Source organism: Eurytemora carolleeae, unplaced genomic scaffold (assembly GCF_000591075.1).
Source record: "Eurytemora carolleeae unplaced genomic scaffold, Eaff_2.0 scaffold426, whole genome shotgun sequence".
Classification (NCBI taxonomy): Eukaryota; Metazoa; Arthropoda; class Copepoda; order Calanoida; family Temoridae; genus Eurytemora; species Eurytemora carolleeae.
In genome coordinates, this window is record NW_019396411.1 from 231,200 (window position 1) to 257,037 (window position 25,838).

At 31.9% G+C, this 25,838-nt stretch overlaps 2 protein-coding genes across 2 annotated transcripts; one reads left to right on the top strand and one right to left on the bottom strand.

Moving 5' to 3' along the window:
• Window positions 1–328: 328 nt before the first annotated feature.
• On the top strand, window positions 329–4,085 carry LOC111702789 (uncharacterized). The gene is made up of 5 exons (XM_023474562.1): window positions 329–420; window positions 1,230–1,276; window positions 1,908–1,976; window positions 3,136–3,240; window positions 3,934–4,085. The coding sequence occupies exons 1-5, from the start codon at window positions 360–362 to the stop codon at window positions 3,985–3,987; spliced, it is 336 nt and encodes a 111-aa protein (XP_023330330.1). The 5' UTR covers window positions 329–359; the 3' UTR covers window positions 3,988–4,085.
• A 778-nt stretch (window positions 4,086–4,863) lies between these two features.
• Window positions 4,864–25,378, bottom strand: LOC111702787 (compound eye opsin BCRH1; the record flags this gene model as incomplete). The annotated part of the gene is given in 20 exon segments (XM_023474559.1): window positions 4,864–4,966; window positions 5,023–5,118; window positions 5,679–5,805; window positions 6,456–6,575; window positions 7,209–7,295; window positions 8,544–8,669; window positions 9,225–9,355; window positions 9,846–9,903; window positions 10,862–10,939; window positions 13,276–13,311; window positions 14,489–14,565; window positions 19,349–19,475; window positions 20,104–20,223; window positions 20,492–20,578; window positions 20,933–21,058; window positions 22,140–22,270; window positions 22,619–22,676; window positions 24,219–24,296; window positions 24,732–24,827; window positions 25,302–25,378. Coding segments are annotated over 20 exon segments (1,889 nt in total), but the record flags the coding sequence as incomplete, so codon positions are not given.
• Window positions 25,379–25,838: the final 460 nt, after the last annotated feature.

Genomic DNA, 25,838 nt, shown 5'->3' on the forward strand with positions numbered 1-25,838 from the left:
AAATATTTTGATTTCCCAAATTGTTCAGTATATTATGAGAAACTAAGAAAAGTGCAAGGAGTACATCTGAATTCTGGTTTTAACAAACATGGTCAATATAATATATTTGTATAGATATACTATATATATATCTAACTAGCAGGAAAATCTCAGGATGTATTTATAGATAAGTACTTAAACCTCAAGTTGAAATAAACTGTATTTTATATAAATTATCTCCAGCTGTGCAGTGTCCACCCCATCTCATCTCTATATAGTTGTCCAATGTCCACCCCATCTCATCTCTATATAGTTGTCCAATGTCCATCTCCTCTCCTCTCTATTTGACTCTAAGTATAAATAAGGTGTGTAGAGGCTAGATGAGAATGAGTATAATGAAACATATACTCGGAGCACCATCCTTCCCTCTTATACTCGCAGGAATATTTCAATATCAATACTTTTTAACAAAAACTTCTTTATGAAAAAAAAAATATGTTTTGAAAACTTTCTGATCACTTGTATATCTTGTTTTTAACGTTTTTTAGAGACTTTTAATAAAACTTCTAATATTTCAAAACGTACTGGTTCTTAAAAAGTTTGCTTTTATTAAACTTTGCAACATTTTTATCCCAAGAGAAAAAGGGGGAAACGAGCCAAAAAAAAACAATTTTGCTTTGCACGTTTGTTTTTGAATCGTTTTTGTTTCGTTTTGTGCATATTTTTGCTCTTATAGGGTCAAAATTTTGCACAGTGTTAGAAAACAAATGTTAGGAATAAACAACTTTGCAATTTTTAAAATTCTCACTAGAGGATGAAAACGTATATTAGTCCAACAACATTTTAAAATGAATCAAAAATAAGCCAACTGATTACTCATTAATCATCTAAAATATATCAAATAAATTTTTCCAAATAGCTTTTTTTACGTGCACTGATTCTTGATTTGTAAATATATAGATTCTTAAGTATTTCCTGATTTTGAAAATATATCCTGCTTTTGAAAATATATTCTAATTTAGAAAATATATCCTGATTTTGAATATATATCCTGATTTTGAAAATAAATGTATCCTGATTTTGAAAATAAATCCTGATTATGTAAATTTATCCTAATTTTGAAAAAATATCCTGATTTTGAAAATATATCCTGGATTTTTAAATATATCCTGATTTTGAAAATATATCCTGATTTTGAAAATATATTCTGATTTTGAAATTATATCCTGATTTTGAAAATATATCTATAGTTTGCTTCCTGGTGGTAATCAATGAATCACAGGCAGACATGATTAAGGTGAGGTATATATATATATATATATATATATAAATTATTATGATTAGACATTAAACATTTAGAGTTTGGTTCGAGTAATCAGTTCCTTTCTAGATAGAAAATTAAAAGAATTTGAAAAAAACTTTCACCGGTACAATTTATCAATTATTTTTCTCTTATCAATTGAATATTTAAATATCTGTATTTTTTAAATAAGAAAATGTGAAAAATCTCTTATAGAAAACCAAGCACAGTGTTCAATGATAACAAAAATGTTGCATTGAAACTGTTTTTGTTGTGTTTTATGTCAAGTACAGATTCAAATCAAATATGCGTTGTTTTCAATTTCATGTGTTTACATTTACATAAAATATCAACCTGAGCTTGGAACTTTAGTGTTTGATACACAAACCCCGAACGCTTGATGTCGATATCCACTGGTGACACTTTTAACTTGAGGATCAATGCTTAATCTCTTTATTTTAGTTATTCCTTCCCTTACTAAAGCTTCCTATTCAAAGCTCCCTTCAACCCATGACTGAGAACGGTTATTATGCGGGATATCGAATATATTTGCAGAAAGATCGAGATATAGTATTGATCTCGATTTCCACAATAGTTTTCAGCTCTGAAAATATTTCTTATTTTTTAGGATTTATTTCCACTCTCTTTATCTACTTTACCTTCAGATGATAAGGAACTGATCATGAACGTTATAAAGGTAATTTGTATTTATTATCATATATTTGTAAAGGATGACCTAATCCAAGATTGTATAATGAGGTTGGTTACTCTCGATGTGCTCCAGTGTACGGAAAATCTCGTCTCCTAAGATAGATAGATAAAAACCTCATATGACGTCACTGATTATAGAGGCCAGGGTGACATCATGTGAGGATTTTATCTATTTATCTTCGTAGACGACATTTTCGGTACACTGGAGCGCATCGAGAATTACCAACAGCCTTGGCAAGCTGTGACACAAAAATAGAGCTGTATTTTTTGCCAATTTTTTCTTTCATACTCAAGCTAGAAACAAGCAGGTTGCATTTCTAAAATTTTTTTGTCCAGAGCTACAAAAAATGGGGAGTGTGTTGGTGAGGTAAAACCAAAGACCAAGGCGCTATGAAACTTTAAAGTCGAGGCTGTCTAATAATTGGATGATTAACTTTCAGAGTTGTCAATATCTCATTGCCCATGGATCAGGTTTATCCATATCTTTTCTCATTTTTGAAAAAAAGGTTTAAAAAATTCAATATGGTTGCTTGATGGCACCCTTTAAGTTTAATCAAATTGATTTTCGATTGGTCCGTTAAATCACGCACACCTGTGTGTACATTTGAATATCCAAGCTGGGCAAACCTTTGCAGTCATATAGTTTGGACTGTATCGCCAATTTACAATTACGAAAGCTGCAGACCTGTGTTAAATTCATTTAAATATTTCGTTCGTTCTCAAAGGATCGTTCATTTTTTATCTATTTCGTTCATTTTCTGACTGAACGATCGTTCTGTAAAATTGTTCGTTCAATAAAATCGTTCTTTCAGTGTAAATCTTTCGTGGTTTTTAAAGTTCAAACTAAAATCGTTCGTTCAGCCAAAAAAATGATAATTTTTTCAAATTCTTTCGAACGAATGATATACAAACTTTTTACAAACAATTTTAAATATTTTTTTTTTACTCTCCGAGCGATCTAAGTCGTTCCTCAATCGTTCGTTTTCTCTGAACAACACGATTGTTCATGAAAAATTACGTTTTTTCATGAAATTTTATTCGTTCACAAAAACGATTTCCATATCTCTAACCATGAGCAACAGCAACACTTGTGTTATAAAAACTTTTATTTTTTTCTCAATTGATCTTTAATTTTACTTGGATAGGGAGACAAGAAGAATGCTGTGACAATGATCAGATTGATGCAGAACCTTGAGAACCTGATGCAGAGCTCCAGCTTGAAGTATATGAGAGAGATTATGCATGACAAGGTCAGTTTTCTCATCTTTAATTTTAAACCCTGGACAATTTAAGATTCAGTTCTAACTGTCCCGTCAGTATATATATTCTTCTAAAGTGCAGAAAATATATTTTTATGCACATCAAATCAAATCAAATTATTTAGCCACAATTTAAATATGTAAAAATGGTTATCTATAATTACATCTTGTCAAAACTGATGAAAAGGTTAAGACTGGTGTCGACTTTAAAGGGTCGAAACGTTATCCCGTTGAATAATTTTCACATATTTTGTAACCCTAGTTATGTACTTTTCAAACTTCAAAGCACTTTTTTAAAAAGTTTTTAAGAAGCCATCTTCAAAATTCTTAACGTGTTTGTATAACTCTGAATGACACTATAGAAAATTCAATTTGCCAGACCCAATGTTTAATTTTTTAAATAATTCGGCAGTTTCGTAATCGAACAGTCATCGGATTTTAAAATAGGTCGAAAACGGATTTCTTCTAACTGTGATGTCATATAATTATTTCTATTCGTGTCTTTATAGGAACGTATTGGGTATCTTTTCAGATTTGAATCAGTAAGTTCTTTTTAATTTCTTCCTATGCAATATAAAGAAGGGGGTCTGAAAATCATTTCAAAAAAATTGGGAATAATTTTACACATATCTGAGCTTTAAAATAAAGTTTCATCATTATTAACTTTAAAAGTACTTTTTTCAGCCAAGGCCCGTCAACCGAGGACTGACTGGTCTCTATAAACATCTGAGGATTTAAGAAACAAAACCTAATCGAATATATTTAAGATAGCAGATGCAGATTAAATAATGTTTGACTTTTTACTGATTTAAATAAATATCCAATGTTTGTTTTTCCATCATTAGAAAGTAAAAATGTTCAAACTAGAATCAAGTCCCTGTATTTGGGATTAGACTAAAACTTAGTCCTTGTAAGTGAGATTAGGCTAGAACCAAGTCCCTGTATTTGGGATTAGACTAAAGCAAAGTCCTTGTAAGTGAGATTAGGCTAGAACCAAGTCCCTGTATTTGGGATTAGACAAAGCAAAGTTCTTGTAAGTGAGATTAGGCTAGAACCAAGTCCCTGTATTTGGGATTAGACAAAGCAAAGTCCTTGTAAGTGAGATTAGGCTAGAACCAAGTCCCTGTAATTGGGATTAGACGTTAACTAAATCCTTGTAAGTGGGATTAGCCTAAAACTAAGTCCTTTTAAGTTTGATTAGGCTAAAATAAGTCCTTGTAAGTGGGATTAGCCTAAAACTAAGTCCTTTTAAGTTTGATTAGACTAAAACTTAGTCCTTGTATGGTTGATTACACTAAAACTTAGTCCTTGTAAGTGGGATTAGGCTAGAACTCAACTCTTGCAAGTGGGATTATACCAAAACTTAGTCCTTGTAAGTGGGATTAGGCTAGAACTCAACTCTTGCAAGTGGGATTATACCAAAACTTAGTCCGTGTAAAAATGTTCAGACTAGAACCAGCTCCCTTTAAGTAGGATAAGACTAAAACTAAGTTCTTGTAAGGAGGAACAGACTAGAAACCAGTCTTTGAAAGTAAAACAATTGGTCCATTGTAAAACAAAATGTAACATTGCACAATAAACAAGAGTCAAAAATTTAGTCTACATAAAAGAAAATTTTTGATTTTGTGGTTATTATATTTTCTGTTATAAATGCATAAATTAATTTAGGTTTTTGTAACTGCTGATACATCCTCGCCGCCCTCTTTCGGCTTGTCGCCTGCAACAAAAAATAAAAATATATATACATATTTTTTTGAATAATTTGTTACTCACCAATTCCCAGACATGGAACATTTTGGGCTAGTGCTTCGCGGTATTTGGGGTGAGAGATTGCGTATATTACAGGGTTAATTGCTGACGCAGTTTTAGCTGAAATATATCAGAGGGTTAATTGCTGACGCAGTTTTATATATCAGAGGGTTAATTGCTGACGCAGTTTTAGTTAAAATATATCACAGGGTTAATTGCTGACGCAGTTTCAGCTAAAATATATCACAGGGTAAATTGCTGATGCAGTTTTAGTTAAAATATATCACAGGGTTAATTGCTGACGCAGTTTTAGCTGAAATATATCACAGGGTTAATTGCTGACACAGTTTCAGTTAGAATATATCACAGGGTTAATTGCTGACGCAGTTTTAGCTAAAATATATCACAGGGTTAATTGCTGACGCAGTTTTAGCTGAAATATATTGTACCGGGGAACGATCTTTCTTTCACGGGAACGAACGATTTAAAATAAGAAGTAACACGCCCAGCCCTACTTTTCAGGCGACTAGACGGAATTTTTCTTGTTTCTTTCTCTGTCAAGTTATAATGTGCCACTAAATTTGTACATCGGAAAACAAAATTTAGAAGATTTAAAGGCCTTTAGTAAAATAACGCTTTCCTTTGCGGGGATAACCCTATAATAGTTGAATGTAACCTACCAAGAAAAGCTGGGAGCTGAGATACCAACGGTGTAACAAGCATACTGTTCCCAAAGCATCCGATCATGGTAACGATAGCATAGGGGGACCAAATACAGAACCATAGCAGAACATTTGTAATAGCAACCTAAACATGTGCAATAGCAACCTAAAGATGTGCAAAAGCAACCTAAACATTGTAATAGTAACCTAAACATTTGTAATAGCAACCTAAACATGTGCAATAGCAACCTAAACATGTGCAATAGCAACCTAAACATGTTCAATACCAACCTAAACATTTGTAATAGCAACCTAAACATGTGCAATAGCAACCTAAATATTTGTAATAGCAACCTAAAAATGTGTAATAGCAACCTAAACATGTGCAATACCAACCTAAATATTTGATAATGCAACCTAAACATTTGCTATACCAACCTAAATATTTGTAATAACAACCTAAACATGTGCAATACCAACCTAAATATTTGTAATAGCAACCTAAACATGTGCAATACCAACCTAAATATTTGTAATGCAACCTAAACATGTGCAATACCAACCTAAATATTTGTAATGCAACCTAAATTCAAACTTAATTTTCGAAACTTTTCGAAAAAATAATTATGCTCTATATGGACTTATAGAGACCCATTCATGAATCAAGAGAGTAAATTTGACTTTTTTATGGAAGATAATTTTTAAAGAAATTTAGAAGAAATGTACAGTAGGTTTGTTCTTAAGAAGCAATTACAGGTTGTCAATCAAAATAGTTTTATCTGGACTTTTCAAAACCTTAGCGATCTTAATCTCAGCACTCTCCCCACTCTGATCTCCAGATCTCAGAGATTCTACATTCATCTTCTTAGCCTGAGCTTTCAATGCTGCTTCATGGGATACAACTGCTTTTACAATCTAAACAAATGTTATTTTCTAATTCTTGTAAACAAACATGAAACAAAGTTCATGTTTCATATGCTTGAAAAATTTACTTATTTGAAAAAATTGTATAAAATTATACTGTTTTTTTCTATCAATTGTTTAAAAGAATTGCCATAAAGATTATTTAACCGTTAACTCTAAAAAGGCCTGGATGTCTGGTGGTGAAGGGGGGGGGGGCAGGTCCGGGAAACCCCTCCCTCTCCTTCCCCATTATACACTATTTTAAACTTTACATGAGTCAATTAAACTTAATTATTTAACTTTAAATAATGAAATTACTTTTAGTCCGTGACAAAAAAACCGTTATTTAGAAACGGATTTTTAATCACTGATTTGTTGTCGCTAAATTTGATACTTTTCATACCTTACTAAGAGACAATTTATCGTCATTTTACGGACTTTTTCTTTTTTATATTTTCAGAATTTTAATATGTAAGTAAGGGACAAAAAGTCTATAACTAAAGAATTATTTGTCGCAGACAATTAACATTTTGGTCAATGGTCTTAAGGATACAGTGATACAAAAAGATGTTTTAGAATAAAATTATACAAATTCAATATATACATATTCATTTCAATTTCAAAACTATTATCACTTGTTCTCACCTGGGCATAAAATATAGAAATAAGGAAGAGAGGGAAAAGATAATTAAAGATGAATGCATGAAGCATAAAACTCTTGTGGTTCCAATCCTAAATAAAAATCATTTGCATCAATAAAATCAACTAGCTGAAATGCCCGGCGTTGCCCCTGAAAATTTTTAAAATCGAATTTTCAAAAAAATCCGATTATTGGAAAAATAGTGGATTTTGAAAGAAAAAAGTCGAATTTTTTTTAGCCTATGTAACCCCATGGGGTACTCAAGGGTTACCATATATCAAATAAATTCTGGTATAATAGATGGCAACGTAGAATTTGTACACTCGTAGGAGAGCTGTATTCTTACGTCACAAGTGTCAATTTAGATGTCCGACAAAACAGTGATAAGCTTAGAATAAAGTGTTTATTTTACAGTAACATAAGTGCAATTTTATGTGTTCTTTATTTTCTGTTTTAACACTTTTTAATCTATTCTTGGAAAATTTCGTTTTCTTGTTATATTTGATACTTGTGACGTCGTGTATAATTGGTTCATTTCTCTGTTGCCACCGATTATTGTACTTGATAATCTATTTGCCTTATATATATATACAAATGTATACGAGCGAAGTCCTTATTAAATAGATAATCATAGCTGCAGGTTAGTAGTAGTTTACCTGTTTCAAGTAATCATAGATGCAAGTTAGCAGTAGTTTATCCGTTCAAAGTAATCATAGCTGCAGGTGAGCAGTATTTTACCTGTTTCAAGTAATCATAGCTGCAAGTGAGCAGTAGTTTACCTGTTCAAAGTAATCATAGCTGCAGGTGAGCAGTATTTTACCTGTTTCAAGTAATCATAGCTGCAGGTGAGTTGTAGTTTAACTGTTTCAAGTAATCATATCCTCAGGTGAGCAGTAGTTTACCTGTTTCAAGTAATCATAGCTGCAGGTTATCAGTAGTTTACCTGTATCAAGTAATTATAGTTGCAAGTGAGCAGTAGTTCACCTGTTTAAAGTAATCATAGCTGCAGGTGAGCAGTAGTTTACCTGTTTCAAGTAATTATAGCTGTAAGAGAGCAGTAGTTTACCTGTTTAAAGTAATCATAGCCGCAGGTGAGCAGTAGTTTACCTGTTTCAAGTAATCATAGCTGCAGGTGAGCAGTAGTTTACCAGTTTCAAGTAATCATAGCTGCAGTTGAGCAGTAGTTTACCTATTTCAAGTAATCATAGCTGCAGGTGAGCAGTAGTTTACCTGTTTCAAGTAATCATAGCTGCAGGTGAGCAGTAGTTTACCTGTTACTGCAGGTTAGCATTAGTTTATCTGTTTCAAGTAATCATAGCTGCAGGTTAGCAGTAGTTTACCTGTTTCAAGTAATCATAGCTGCAGGTTAGCAGTAGACCCTCAGCAGCATATCCTCCCCAGCCTATGAAAGGAGGAGCACTAACTGCTACACAATAAGCCCACATGAAGAGGATGATTCCTGCTGCCTAAATCAAAAGTAACACATGGGTTTCCTTACAATATTGAACCAATTTGGTTCAGCCTAATGAACAAAGAGCTTTATAATATAAACTAGCCTGGGGACCTAGCACTGTCCAGGTTACTAAAACTTACTTCCAACATTTACCCGCAATTGAATGATTTTACCGGGAAACTGATTTTTCGCTATTTAAGTCAACTTACTCAACTTAGAATCTCAAATTCAAGAACATTCCAGTCGGTCTCCCGAGTTCTCCAATCAAAATTTGAGTCAAATCAGTCCAGGAGTTCCCAAGTTATGATCGAACAAACAAACAGACAGACAAACAGAGATTACAACTTAATATATTTAGATATATAAAGAAAAAAAATGGTCAGGAAGATTTTGAGTTTAAGGTATTGGTGTACAGTGAGATTCATTAAACTTTGGAAGGCAACTCAAGATATAATTTTCAATAATCCAATGAACATGAACCACAGCATACAAACACTTATCTCATTTAATAAGTTAATTTTCAAGCTACACTGGTTAAACTATATTCAACAAGACATAAATCTCTTACCTTGGCGCCAGTGATCCTGACTCCGCTAAACCCTTTCACGATAACATTGTACCGATCATATCCAATAACAACCATCGTTAAGATAGAACAGGTTCCAAATATTGCCCCCAGGCAAGCATAGACTTTGCAGGCTAAAAATAGATGTCATTATATACATTTATACATTTTATACATTTTATACATTTTTACATTTTTTACATTTTATACATTTTATACATTTTATACATTTTATACATTTTATACATTTTATACATTTTATACATTTTATACATTTTATACATTTTATACATTCTATACATTTTATACATTGAAAAAGTATTTTCCGTATTCTGAAAGGGACTGTAAAGTAAAGTAAATTTAAAGTCACCCTCTATCTATAGAATGCCATGTTCAATTCACAATGGAACCATTAATTGCTATGTCTGATCAAGTTGTTCACTTTTCTTCCAAAAGCTAGTAACGGACGCATTTCTTGCGTCAGTTACAATGTAAAAAATTAACAGAATCAAACACTCATTGTATCTCCCACAATATTGATCATATTTAGTATATGGTTGTGAATCGGACAAAGCTTCTCTTTAAATGTACGGTCACTTAACAACAGTGCTTTGAAGTGCTTACCCAATACTCCATAAATCCAGTATCTTTCAATAAACATATTTATTCCAACCGGCAGCCCCTGGAACAAAAACAACATTTTCTAATCTATATATCTTTGCAACAAGATGGTGAAAGTTTTTGATAATTTAAGTTTAGATTATTAGATCAAACAGAATTCATAACTTGAAATATCTAATGTCTAACGATAGCAGCTCTTTAAGGCTGAGGCAGCTGCTCAGATACATCCAGACTTGAAGCATCTAAATGAAATATTTGAGTTCAGAGTTCCTGAACCAGAGAAGCTGAATGAGGCTGAGGCAGCTACCCAAATACGTCTGGACTTGGAGCATCTAAACGCGATATTTGAGTTCAGAGTTCCTGAACCAGAGCAGCTGAATGAGGCTGAGACAGCTTCCCAGATACGTCTGGACTTGAAGCATCTAAACGAGATATTTGAGTTCAGAGTTCCTGAACCAGAGCAGCTGGATGAGAGATTCAAATCTAGAGGAGTTGCTCGTAGGAACCTAGACCAGGTTCAGCTAGATGACGGTCTTACTACAAGGGAATATTTAAGGACTGTGCAGGGGTGCAATTTATTGATCTCGAAAATGTATAGGATTTACATCTGGCTTGTATTTGATGAAAACAATCATCACAACAATAGTTTGTGGAGAAGGACCAATTCCTTGATTCCCTGATTCCTTGACTAAATTGATAATCATATTATTTTTCTTTTTTCTTTTCTTTCGAAACGACCATTAGGGTGCAATTCATTTTCAATAATTCCTCCTATCCTACTTTTTTTATCATTTCAATATAAGGATATAACACAGTCAGAAGTGGGTACTGCTGGGATAGGCAAAAAGTGGAAACGGCTATATAACAGAAAAATAATTAAGCCAATGTCTAAAAACATTGCAAAGCTACTCTAATAATTGTTTCAATTTTTTAAATCTCCCATAAAATTAACAACTGCCGATAAAGATCTAAACTTTAAAAAGTTGGCCCCTTCAAAAAAATCTGAATTTTTTTTTTACCTGAGTTGTCATCATACAAAGATCAGAGACTGCCAGGTTTACAACAAACATATTGGTCGGAGTCCTCAGGCTAGCAGTCTAGACATGTTACAACTTTTTTTTTGCAAATATTGATAATCTTGAATTAATTTTTAAATCAATCCTTGATCTAAAAGAAATTTAACACAAATTCAACGTGACAGGAATTTAGCTCAAATTCAACTTGACAGGAATTTAACACAAATTCAACGTGACAGGAATTTAACACAAATTCTACTTGACAGGAATTTGACACAAATCAACGTGACAGGAATTTAACACAAATTCAACGTGACAGGAATTTAGCTCAAATTCAACTTGACAGGAATTTAACACAAATTCAACGTGACAGGAATTTAACACAAATTCTACTTGACAGGAATTTGACACAAATCAACGTGACAGGAATTTGACACAAACTCAACGTGACAGGAATTTAACACAAATTACCTCGAATTTTAACATACGAAAGGACTAGAGGTGTCAAAGATAAATAGAATATTAGAGTTTGTGGAAAGTATTAATAGTTACTTTTCAACAAATTAAGGAGGAAAATTTGTTATAATTCCTAATATAACTAGAGAGGAAATGTTTTTTTCTAATATATCTTGAGAAAAATGTTTTTATTTCTAATATATTTTGAGAGGAAATGTTTTTTTTCTAATATATCTTGAGGAAAATGTTTTTATTCCTAATATATTTTGAGAGGAAATGTTAGGTTATTCCTAATATATTTTGAGAGGAAATGTTTTTTTTCTAATATATCTTGAGGAAAATGTTTTTATTCCTAATATATTTGGAGAGGAAATGTTAGGTTATTCCTAATATATTTTTAGAGGAAATGTTTGTATTCCTAATATATCTTTAGAGGAAATGTTTTTTTTCTAATAGATCTTGAGGAAAATGTTTTTATTCCTAATATATCTTAAGAGGAAATGTTTTTATTCCTAATATACCTTAATGAAAATGTTTTTATTCCTAATATATTTTGAGAGGAAATGTTTTTATTCCTAATGTATCTTTAGAGGAAATGTTTTTATTCCTAATATACCCTGAGGAAAATTTGTTATAATTCATAATATAACTTGAGAGGAAATGTTTTTTTCTAATATATCTTGAGGAAAATGTTTTTATTCCTAATATATCTTTAGAGAAAATGTTTTTATTCCTAATATACCTTAATGAAAATGTTTTTATTCCTAATATATTTTGAGAGGAAATGTTAGGTTATTCCTAATATATCTTGAGGAAAATGTTTTTATTCCTAATATATTTTGACTTTAGAGAAAATGTTTTTATTCCTAATATACCTTGAGGAAAATGTTTTTATTCCTAATATATCTTTAAAGAAAATGTTTTTATTCCTAATATACCTTAATGAAAATGTTTTTATTCCTGATATATTTTGAGAGGAAATGTTAGGTTATTCCTAATATACCTTAATGAAAATGTTTTTATTCCTAATATATTTTGAGAGGAAATGTTCATATTCCTAATATATCTTTAGAGGAAATGTTTTTATTGAAATGTCTTTATTCTTAATAGATCTAGAGGAAAATGTTTTTATTCCTAATATATCTTGAAAGGAAATGTTTTTATTCCTGATATATTTTGATGAAAAGTTTGTATTCCTGATATATCTTGAGAGGAAATGTTTTATTCCTGATATATCTTGATGAAAATGTTTTTATTCCTAATATATTTAGATGAAAGTGTTTTTATTCCTGATATATTTTGAGAGGAAATGTTTTTATTCCTAATATACCTTGATGAAAATGTTTTTATTCCTGATATATCTTGAGAGGAAATGTTTTTATTCCTGATATATCTTGATGAAAATGTTTTTATTCCTAATATATTTTGATGAAAATGTTTTTATTCCTGATAAATCTTGAGAGGAAATGTTTTTATTCCTAATATACCTAGATGAAAATGTTCTTATTCCTAATATACCTTGAGGAAACATGTTTTAACTCCTAATATGCATTGAGAATAATGTTGTAATTTCAAATTTTCCATAAAAAAAATATTTTTATTCCTAATATACTTTAGAAAAATGTTTTAATTTTCCTAATGGACCTTGTGGAAAATGTATTAATTTTCCTAATGGACCTCGAGGAAAATGTGATATTTTCTAATATTCTTTGAGGAAAATATTTCTATTCATAATATATACTTGAGAACAATTTTGTAGTTTTCCTAGTGTACCTTAGGAAATGTTGTAATTTTGATGAAAGACCTCGAGGAAAATGTTATAAATCCTAATATTCCTTGAGGAAACTATTTCTAATATTTTACTTCAGAAAAATGTTGTAATTCCTTATTTACCTTGAGAATAATGTTGCCATTTTCCTCATTTAGAATAAGAAAAATATTGTAATTTCTGATATACCTACCTTGAGGAAAATGTAGATAACAAGTCCATTTCCAAGTTAATACCATCTATATATATGCTGGGGTGTCTATCTGTTTGTATCCAATAAAAGTCAAAACGGCAAAAACTATCAGGCCCAAATTTTGTGTGGGACCTCACATGACCCCAGAGAATGTATATGGAGCTCAAAATCACAATTAAGGTTGTATCAAAATTCTTTTGATTATTGTAAAATTTTTAAAAAAAGAGCGAAATAATATTGGAAAATTTGCAATTTTTTTGTTGTTATTGTTTTATACTGTACAAGGAGAAGAGTCTTGCAAGTCACAGATTAAGTTAAAAGTTGAAATAAGAGGGTGGGCGCAAAGCTCCCTTATTTTCTCGTATTCAAATAGATTGCCAAGTACAATAGATGGCAACGTAGAATTTGTACACTCTCAGTTCAGCTGTATTGTGTCAACAGTTTTATGTTTCCGACAAAATTATTAAAAATAGTGATGATAAAGTGCTTATCTTACAGTGAAATTAGTGCTTTATTTTCTGTATTAACACTTTTTTATGTCAACTAATGTGAGAAAATGTTGTTTGACACTTGTTACGTCATGTATAATTAGTCCATTTTGCCACCTATTCTACTTAATAATCTATTTGGTCGTAATGTATATTATAATTATTCAAAATTCAAAATTACAAACATTTTGCTAAACGTCTTTGCCACAAACCTAAATTTTCCAATCTCAATAACTCTGCAACCTAATGTCACAGACCTTTAACATTATAATCGATCTGTTGGTTCAAAAATTAAAGTTTGAAATATAAAACGTTTGCACCATTAGGCTGTAAAGAGTTAATGACAAATGGATTAGAAAATTAGAGTTTGTCGTTAAAAACTCAATTCCTTTAAATATTTCTAACATTCTGTTCGCGATTTCGAACAATGTTTGATGTTAGTTTGGTATTGCAAACTAAATGTTAGTAGATATTTAGCGATATTATTTATATTTTGAAGATTCACATTCTAACAAAAATAATCAAGTGTTTTTGCAATATTTTATATTTTAAAGATTTTTCATATTTAATGAAACAAATTGCGGATTTAAGAATTTTGAATATATAAAATCTTGACTGCTAAAGTTCCAATTCTTGCCTAGGATATGCCACCCCCCCCCCCACACACTCACAGTTCTCACCGATTGGGTTCAGTTATTTTAATCATTTATTTTATTAATATTTACCTGAGGCGGAAATTTCCCCCAGTGGGGATCAAAAATTTCCATCAAATCCTCGGGAATTCCATCAAAATGAGAAGCTCCTAGGTTTAAAAATTGTTCTGTAATTGCTGAAATATTTTTGGCGAATAGAATTGGAGATGTCAAACTAATTCTAGATTATTTGCTCGATAAGTTTATTGCAGGAAACAAACTTTCTGACCCAAAAACAATTTTTCAAAACGACATTTTAGAGGATATTATGATTGACGCCAGAGAAATTTAAATCTTATTTATCCAAGGATTATCTCCGAAAAGCACTATAGGGATACATAATGATCTAAACCATATTTAAACATTGAGGTTTTTCCTAGAGGATAATCGTTTCGCAAAATGGATTCATAAGATCTACGTTGTAAACCGCAATCCTGCGAATTGTAAATCTCCTGCCAGTTTAATATGTTAACATGTTATTGTGCAATAAATGTTACTTTCTTACTTACTTCATTTTTGCGAGAGAAAACAAAATTTCTCGCGAAATTTCGCTCTAATCTGCTTCGCGAAAAAATGTGAAATTTTCGCGAAAAAAATACGGAAGAGAAATTATTAATTGTGATAGAATATAACTTCTAATGCTGAGCGCTCAGAGCAGAGAATTCCACAACATTTTTTGTGCAATTATTTATTGCGGCCATGGTTTCCCGAAAACAATTTTCGCAAAATTTCACAACATTGTCGCATTTTTTTCCTTTATTCACTTTTGCGATATTTAGTGAAAAAGTTTGTGAAATACGAACGAAAATGTTCGCATTTTTCGGATAAGTTTTCGTTCGCTGGAAATCCTACTGCTAGTGTTACTTGAAAACAGGGATACACTGGTTGGGGGGGGGGGAGTGGGGTTAATTTGACAACCCCACCCCCTTCCCCTCTTATAACAATGTTTTATGTCCAAATATGACAAATATACATCATTGGAAAGCTCTTGTGCTCTACTTTAAGAATCTGCAACAAACTTTTTTTTTACAAAATCGAGTTATAAAGTAAAAATGTTCGCAAAAAAGCAAAATTTTAAATAACTTTATTTGTAATAAAGTAAAACTAAAAATGTGCACATTTTGTTTGTAAATAATTTGCAAAAATGCCTTTCTAAAACTTGTTTCCGTTTCCTTATGCCATAGGCTTTCCAAAAAGCTAAAAATTAGCAAAATCTGACAAGTGAAAATAGGTCAAAACAAAGATGTAGTTTGCTACAGAAAAAGTAGTCATTCGTGCAGTGTTCCTGAGGACTAAGGCAGTAAGTATAAAAGCTCGGTTTAGACTCAAAGGGAGGGTATTAAGGAAATGCCAAAAATTACAACAGCCTCAAACCAACACTGCTTAAGTTATTTAAAAACTACAGAGGGAGGGGTCAATTTGACCCCCCCCCCCCAGGAATAAGATTTGAAGTTTAATTTCAATTTGGCTATAATTAAGACGTCTACTTTTCAAAGATATTTAAGTCGAGTTTCAAAGTTAAAGAACAAAGTTTTATTTTTTCGATCATGTTTTTTCAAAATAATGTCAATTTGTTGCAAACATTGATAATTTGATTTATATACCTTCTTTATAATGAAGGCCGAAAAAACCGTCCATATAAACTCCATCTTCTTTTGGTTTCCAGCTCATTTTAGAAAATTAGACGTTTCTGAGAAATATTTATCGCCGGAGTTATTTAAAATACTAGAATTATCAATATTTTCGAGGATATTTTGGAGGAGTTATTAAAAAAAATTGAATCTCTTTCATAGAAATTGTGACCTAAATCAGATAAATGGTGATTAAAGGCAATTATAACTGAACTTTGATTTATATATGTATAAAGTAAATCACCAAATATATGTTTGCTGTCTTCTTTAACAAAAATATAAACGCATCAATATGTAAGCTGAATCTTTGTAATATTTTTAAACAAAACTTAAATAAACCTTGTCTTTAAAAGTTTAAGTTTTGAAAATAAAAAAAAACTTGAGTTTTCAAAAGAAAAAAACTATAAGTTTCTAACCACCACCTTACATCTCCGGAATCAGACCTTTAATAACTTAACCTTCTTGGAGGTTACACCCTTTAAAGGTTTCCTTTGGAAACCAAGAAGGAATTGGACCAAAAATATACAAAAGACATAAAACCCAAATTTCTTTTTATTAAAATTTTTAAAAAAGAGATTCAAATTTTAAAGAAAATAGTAAAAAATTCTGAATTTTTATGATTTTTCAAGAAACAATATTTTTTATATCTTTTCTAAAAGTTAATAAACTGTAATGATCTGCAATCAGGATTTATAAGGTTTCCTACAATATGGCTTTATGAAAAGATATAACACAAAGAAATGGAATAATTATATATTAGCTGACATTTATAATATATGAATTTACACTGCCTGAGAATTCAATGCTCTTTACGCCCATTTCTCTTTGATTTACAGTTTCATCTGTTTTACTTTTTCTTGGATTTTTGTCAGTTGATCAAACGGGCATGTTGAATAAATTTTTGTATAAGATTTTTCTAATTAAGGGCGTATACAGGGGTGGGGGGCAAGGTGGACAGTGCCTCCCTCAAGACCTTTAAGGCCCCCCCCCCCTAGAACTCAGAGCTATAACACTTTTCAAATCTGAAACTGAAGAGTGAAGAATATAAAACTATTAGTTTGTTGTTTTACTGCTAGTTTTTTTTGAAGGAGAGATAAAGTAGTATTTGCAAGGTAAAATTGGACTGTATGTGTACCTTTAAAGTATCTTATACTTTTGCCTGATATCCAAGAAGCCAAATGTTCTGAATTTACAGTTCAAATCCCCCTCCCCCCTGAGGAGCTTCTAAGGGGGAGAGCAAAAAAAAAAATTCCGCTTCGCGCATATTTAGCCTCCCAACAGATTTATTTCTGTATACGCCCTTGTATTTTGAATGCGACTGCTTATATTGATACTTGTTTGGGAACCCACCTTTGCCCGGAAATTAACCTTTTTCTAAATAAGTCAACACACTCAACTTTGAGTTTTTTGAGTTTAGCAAATAGCAATTATACACTGTACAAAGGTATTAAGGTCTCAAATGATTTTCTCTGCAACACTGTATTCTCAGCTCAACTACTATGTCTAGCCAGACACTCCCTTTAAATGTGTAATCTCCATCGTCATGGGTATCTAGAATCTAAGAAACAAGAATAAAAGTCAGTGCCGTCGTATCTATATGCTTATCCTATCCAGACTTTTAAATAAATTCAATGTTTTATTATAATATCTTTTATTTGGGTTTTTTATTTAATACATATGTGGTTTACGTTAATACTACAGGCATCAGATTATGATCTTTATCTTAGGTTTTTGTTGGAAATTTACGCATTTTCTTTTGTAGAAACTACAACAGTTTCAGCGCCATCATTTTTCCTTGCTTCTCCTGTACAGACGATTGATGATAATAATGTCATTGTGAGTAATTATTATATCATTGCGTGTAATTATTAATGTCATTGCGTGTAATTATATAGATATTGTGTGTAATTATTAATGTCATTGTGTGTAATTATTAATGTCATTGTGTGTAATTATTAATGTCATTGCATGTAATTATTAGTGTCATTGTGTGTAATTATTAATGTCATTGCGTGTAATTATTAATGTCATTGCGTGTAATTATTAATGTCATTGCGTGTAATTATTAATGCCATTGCGTGTAATTATGTTGTCATTGCGTGTAATTATTAATGGCATTGCGTGTAATTATTAATGTCATTGCGTGTAATTATTAATGGCATTGCGTTTAATTATTAATGTTATTCCGTTTAATTATTGAATCATTGATCTATTCAAGTGACATTAAACGTATTTAAAGTGATCTCCCATTAATCGAGTGGCATGGCCGATTCGTAGCGGTACCTTTCAAACCTTTGTCTGATCAGCGATCACTTAGATATTCTTAATAAGTGCTGGGTAACTCGAGTTAAACTCATCGATGACTTAGACTTTCAACAACTCAATTTTTAGCAAGAAAATAATAATATCTCTGTTATCTTTCATCCGATAATCCTTAATAAGGATATGGTACCATTGTAAATCGGACATATGCTACTCAACAATTGAATTAGGTCCTTTATCTTCAGCAAATTAATTAGCTACACTGAGGGTAAAGTTAAATCTTTAACTTCTGTTTCCATTGTATTATCATTCCTATGCCAAGACAGGGTATCTCATTCGCCAATGCTTCTCTGTATTTAGGATGAGATATGGCGTACACCATTGGGTTCAAACTTGAACCAACTTTTGCTAAAATAAAACAATATTACTAAAAAAGTATTTTTCAGAAAATATTTCCATATAAGAAAATCAAGGAAATGGATGATATTATCCAAATCAATGAATAATATTTTTCATCCTTAATTCAAAATACATCAACACATCAATTTTGTGACGTACTAATTCTAAACAATTCTCAATGTTTACAAAATACCTCCCCCCCCCCTTAATTTTATAAATGGTGGATTTATAAAGTTTGACCTCATCGGCGACCCTACTTAACTTCCTCATTTATTTTGAGTTTCTTATCCCTATATTTAAACCGGGTTTTGGCGGATTTTGGCGGATTTAAACCGCGGCTCAAATTCTTTAAATTCCATCTCTGGATTCATAGTTTGAAATATTTTTAAAGTAGGGGTTCCAACGTAAGTGGATTTTACTTGCGCACAATTGCGTTCCCTGTAATTCCACGTAATTCCGCACAATTCCACGCAATTCAAAAACAGTTGTGCGCAATTCCGCGCAACGGGATTCCGATTGGAAACTCTACTTAAAAGTCTACGGCATCAGATTGTAAAGATATAAGGATAAAAAGGGTTTGAAGTGATAAATACCCGCTAACCTAGAAAAGCTGGCAGTTGAGAGACGAGTGGTGAAACAAGCATTGGGTTTCCAAAACATGCAATAGAGGTGATCACTGCATACGGAGTCCAGATTATAAACCAGAGCATAACATTGGTTATAGCAACCTTAACATAAAGAATACTAAACCAGAGCATAACATTGGTTATAGCAACCTTAACATAAAGAATACTAAACCAGAGCATAACATTGGTTATAGCAACCTTAACATAAAGAATACTATACCAGAGATCAGATTTAATTAGTTACGAATGTTGTTAAGTTATGACCGATGGTTCAAATACTCATAAGGATTCAAATAAAGAATTGGTGCAATTTAGGATATGAACCGGCGGTATGTAGTTCAGCCACCTTTCCAATTCAATGAATCCGGTCCTAGAGACCAATTTACTAAGCCAGAAAGAGTTGAACTAGCTACATAGACTAAGTAAAACCTCTTCTCTTGAACTTGAACCGGAGAACAAAAGCAAAGTTCAGCATAGTCTTCAAGGACCGGGAGGCTTACGAAATTTTCCAGAGGGAGGAATAATTGAATTTGTATTTAGTTTATCATACAAGGTGCAATATCTCTTCATGCGCCCCTAATTTTTTCCAAGGGGGGCGTCACCCCATCCCCCCGTAAGCCACATCTGGTAGTCTATTTAGTTTTATTACTTCTCTCTATCCGATTGGATCGAGTAGTTTCATAATTGTTGATAAACTCAGATCAGTATGTTTGTGCGTTGCGATTAATACCTTAGCGATCTTCATCTCAGCACTCTCCCCACTCTGATCTCCAGATCTCAGAGATTCTACATTCATCTTCTTAGCCTGAGCTTTCAATGCTGCTTCATGGGATACAACTGCTTTTACAATCTAAACAAAGTTTTTCCAGAAACCGAATTTAATGAATTTGCAGGGTCGCTAAACAGCCTACCGTCGGTTCAAATTTGAACCACCGATTCAAATCTTCAACTTTGAATCGGTGGTTCAAATTTAAACCGGCAGCAGGTAGTACATACTGCATTGTAGTCTAACAAGTAGAAATTGTCAAACAGGATAAATATTCCTTGAATGGTTAAAAATGGGTTCGAAAGTTAAGGCTTATACTGACTTTTAACCAGGATTTTCTTATTAAACTAACCTGGGCATAAAATACTGAGATGAGGAGAAGAGGAAAGATGTAATTAAATATGAGAGCATACAGAAAAAAACTTTTGATGTTCCAATTCTAAAATATGATAAATAATGAGATTTATTAAACTGGAGAATAGACAGATGATATGTGTATTAGATGGTGTCATTTATCAAATAGTTTACTAGTAGCTTTAAAATTAACTTATTCAGTAAATCTACATTGTACAGTTGCCGTATTTTATACTTATTAGACTGAGTCTAACATTCTATTGAACTATTTTACATAAAAAAATATGAAATCGGGATGAAAATGTTCTGAAAAATAAAAAGTTGTCAAAATTTTAATTTCTAATTTTTTAAGTGTCATCAAATAATAATTTGAAGCAATGAATTATCAGTTTTTGAGTTGTATACATGAAAGAATTTAAGAATTAAGAATTGTTTTGACCTCTGTAAGATAATCATAGCTGCAGGTCAACAGAAGTCCCTCAGCAGCATATCCTCCCCAGCCAATAAATGGAGGACAGCAGACAACAATACAATATGTCCATAGCAGGGTTATAATAGCAGCAGCCTAAACATTTTGGTGAGGATCATATCTTACAGGTACTATTGAAGTTCTCACCCTCCAGTTCAAGAGGCTCACGTTACTCACCCTCCAGTTCAAGAGGTTCACGTTACTCACCCTCCAGTTCAAGAGGTTCACGTTACTCACCCTCCAGTTCAAGAGGTTCACGTTACTCACCCTCCAGTTCAAGAGGTTCACGTTACTTACCCTCCAGTTCAAGAGGTTCACGTTACTCACCCTCCAGTTCAAGAGGTTCACGTTGCTCACCCTCCAGTTCAAGAGGTTCACGTTACTCACCCTCCAGTTCAAGATGTTCACGTTACCCACCCTCCAGTTCAAGAGGTTCACGTTACTCACCCTCCCGTTCAAGAGGTTCAGTTACTCAACCTCCAGTTTAAGAGGTTCACGTTACTTACCCTCCAGTTCAAGAGGTTCACGTTACTCACCCTCCAGTTCAAGAGGTTCACGTTACTCAACCTCCAGTTCAAGAGGTTCACGTTACTCACCCTCCCGTTCAAGAGGTTCACGTTACTCAACCTCCAGTTCAAGAAGTTCAAGTTACTTACCCTCCAGTTCAAGAGGTTCATGTTACTCACCCTCCAGTTTAAGAGGTTCACGTTACTCACCCTCCAGTTCAAGAGGTTCACGTTACTCACCCTCCAGTTCAAGAGGTTCACGTCAGATTAACAATATTACCCTTTATACCTTTGTCTATGATTTAGACTAGTTTTCTAACCTGATAATTGATCATTTTAAATTGTGGTTCTTGAACGACAGATTTATTCTGCAGAGACAATGAAGGAAGTTTAAACAATTCATCTGCTTACCACGACTAAGTCTTTCACATCGGAAATCAAATAAAGGGTCAAAGTGTTCCGTTTTGAAACAGTCATGTAAGTAACGCAGTGAAGACTTTCTTCAAAAACGTTAAATTTAACTTCCACATAAATTAAGGAAAAAATCAGTTAAAAAAATATACATTTCGGAAAGGTGAGTTCAGGTTAAAAATGCCATTTTTAAACGTTTTAAAAAAAATGAAATTTATAACACGATTAAAAATGGTTAAAACAGAATTATCAAAAAATACCTTTCCAGCGCTGATTTTCACGCCCGAAAACCCTTTAACGATAACATTGTATCGATCATAGCCGATCACAACCATTGTCATGATAGAACAGGTTCCAAAGATGGCTCCCAGACACCCGTAGATCTTACAACCTTGTACCAAACATTATTAACAGAAATATTTCTTGATAAAAATTGAAAATTAAATTTATATTCATAATTCTCTTTTAAACTTCAGGATGTTTTATTTCCATGACTGGTTTCAGTTACTTATTTAAACAAAACTTAAAACCCCTTTTTATTCTAAAGATAAATTCATTTTCATAATTAAAGATATTAAGTAAATCAATAAGTAACTTGAAAGAAATTCATTCATAAAAGTAAAACAAAAATACCTAAATTAATTGGTAGTAAATTGTTCGAATTTTTTGACGATGAACTAACAGTTTATAAAAATAAGAATTTTCGATTTTTTCATTCATTTTGTAAAAACGAGCTTACCTAGGATTCCCCAGGCCCAATATCTCTCAACAAACTGGTTGAATATAACTGGAACTCCCTAAATTAATAGGAAATAGTTTAATATAACTGGAACTCCCTAAATCAACAGTAAATGGTTAAATATAACTGGAACTCCCTAAATCAACAGGAAATAGTTAAATATAACTGGAATTCCCTAAATTAAGAGGAAATAGTTGAATATAACTGGAACTCCCTAAATCAACAGGAAATAGTTGAATATAACTGGAATTACTTAAATTAAAAGGAAATAGTTGAATATAACTGGAATTCCCTAAATCAACAGGAAATGCTTGAATATAACTGGAACTCCCTAAATCAACAGGAAATAGTTGAATATAACTGGAATTACTTAAATTAAAAGGAAATAGTTGAATATAACTGGAATTCCCTAAATCAACAGGAAATGCTTGAATATAACTGGAATTCCCTAAATCAACAGGAAATAGTTGAATATAACTGGAATTCCGTAAATCAACAGAAATGGTTGAATTTAACTGAATTTCTGAAATTAACAGGAAATAGTTGAATATAACTGGAATTCCCTAAATTAAGAGGAAATAGTTGATTATAACTGGAATTCCTTAAATTAGTATGAAATAGATGAATATAACTGGAATACCCTAAATCAATAGGAATTGGTTGAATATAACTGGAATTCCTTAAATTAACAGGAAATAGTTGAATATAACTGGAATTCCCTAAATCAACAGGAAATGGTTAGATATAACTGGAATTCCTTAAATCAACAGAAAATAGTTGAATATAACTGGAATTCCCTAAATTAATAGGAAATAGTTGAATATAACTGGAAAACCCTAAATTAATAGGAAATAGTTGAATATAACTGGAATTCCTTAAATTAATATGAAATAGTTGAATATAACTGGAAATACATAGGAAATTTGCAACTTGATGATGTAATCTTTTGGTATTCAAAACTTTGACTATGTGATCTAGATATTCATAATTTAAAAAACGAAAGGTCTCCGACATCAGGTTGCAAAGATAATGAGAGTTTGAGAGTAGTTATCAGTTCCTTTAAAGAATTGAACAATAAGCCGAACTGATCTTAGAATAGTTAGATTTTAGAACAATCGATGTTAACACGGGATATTTAAGTTTTGATTTTGAAAATCATTTTTAAAAATTTGCTTTTTTTATCAAATAATTAATAATTAAATAATTAATATTGATTTACTGCTTACCATGCTTGTCATCATGCATAGATCAGATATAGCTAGATTCACAACAAACATATTTACTGCTTGTCATCATACATAGATTAGATATAGCTAGATTCACAACGAACATATTTACTACTTACCATGCTTGTCATCATGCATAGATCAGATATTGCTAGATTCACAACAAACATATTTACTGCTTACCATGCTTACATCATGCATAGATCAGATATAGCTAGATTCACAACAAACATATTTACTGCTTACCATGCTTGTCATCATGCATAGATCAGATATTGCTAGAGTCACAACAAACATATTTACTGCTTACCATGCTTGTCATCATGCATAGATCAGATGCTGCTAGATTCACAACAAACATATTTACTGCTTACCATGCTTGTCATCATGCATAGATCAGATATTGCTAGATTCACAACAAACATATTTGTTGGAGTACGCAGACTTTTAGTCTAAATAAAAAGTTGAGAGTTACAAAAAGATTAGTTCAGTTTAGCAAAAATAAAAATAAGTATTTTCTTTTTTTGGAGCCGACTGATCTGAAGGGTTTGAGCCTATCCTAGGCACAGCTATTTTAAGTAAAAATCAACCCGTTAAAAGTTGCAGCTTCAAAACATTAATGTCCTTCGTTCAATAATTAAATATTTGTGGTAATTTTAGTATTTGCGTGGTATTCATAAATACTGATTGCAAAGTCGCAAAAAGATTGGTTCAAAAAATATTTATAGCATTTTTTTAAATCCTATTTCGATGTTTTTGCATTAACTAGGTAGAATTTAAACTAAAATGTGTATGATAATACATATTTTAATTAAAGGATTAAAAGCAACTTTGCCCCAAAAAAAGAAAAACTAAAGATCGCAAGAAGCTTAAAATAAAATGTCTACCTTGAGAAAGATGTAGATAACCAGACCATTTCCGATAAAACTCATGAACCAGAGAAACACATAGGCAATCCCCGCCATGTGTCCAAATAGTGGATGCTGCAATTATAATTATTCAGATTATCTGGTTTTGCAACATCTGTTGGATTTAAATTAATTTGGATGGATTTAACTATATTTCTTTTAAAAACCAATTTTTACTAAAATATCGAAATGGAATTATTTAATTCTAAAAAGTGTTTGGATCCGATAAGTACGAGACAAAAAATTGTGAAGTTTAAACAGATCCATTTTACTAAATTAGTAATTTAATAATTGTCTAATAAAAATATTTGCTTTGTAACAACATCAAATACACTTGTAAGTATTGCTATACTGTTGTTTTTTGGTTATCACTTTATATAGAATTGATTAACCTACCTTTTTTTAATTCTTTGGAAACCATTTTTTATTTAAATATTGAATTCAGTAATTAAGCACTAATTCAGATAAAAGTATAATTTCAAAGAAAAAACATTGCGTTAGAAAAAACTTAATTACAAATTAAGAGAATTCAGTAAATTATAAATTGACCTGTGGAGGAAATTTCCCCCAATGAGGATGAAAAATTTCTCTAAGCTCCTCAGGAGTTCCGTCCAGATGAGAGGCACCTTTTCAACATTACGATCAAGATTTTAGTTAACCCTGTTTAAAGGCATACAGGCAAAAGCATTCATTCAGGCAGTTTGCCTGAGGACTCAGGCAGTTAGTATTAAAGCCCGGTTTTAGGCCTAAAGGGAGGGCTTTGGGTATGTAAGAAAAGTCAGAAAATTTCAACAGCCTCAAACCAATACTTTTTGAGTTATGTAAAAAAAACTACAGGGGGGGTCAAATTGACCCCCCCCCAGCGGGAATAGGGTTAATTGGAAGCAGTTTTTGGCGGTTTAGCGACGCGGTTTAAATACTTAAAATTCGGCCTCTGCGTGCTGGGATCCAGCCATGGAGTATTTAAAATGAATTTATTTAATCCTGCAATTGGACGAGTTACGGACAGCCCTTTGATCCAGATATTTAAGATTAGTTAAGATAGTTAAGATTTCCTGTGTATTTTAATTAGCATCAATATTATTT

What these genes read in the sequence shown, in the direction of transcription:
- LOC111702789 (XM_023474562.1), top strand. Translation starts at nt 360, where the DNA reads ATGAGAATGAGTATAATGAAACATATACTCGGAGCACCATCCTTCCCT. An exon ending in CACAGGCAGACATGATTAAG is followed by an intron (nt 1,277 to 1,907) that starts GTGAGGTATATA and finishes CTTATTTTTTAG; the next exon opens with GATTTATTTCCACTCTCTTT. An exon ending in GAGAGATTATGCATGACAAG is followed by an intron (nt 3,241 to 3,933) that starts GTCAGTTTTCTC and finishes TACTTTTTTCAG; the next exon opens with CCAAGGCCCGTCAACCGAGG.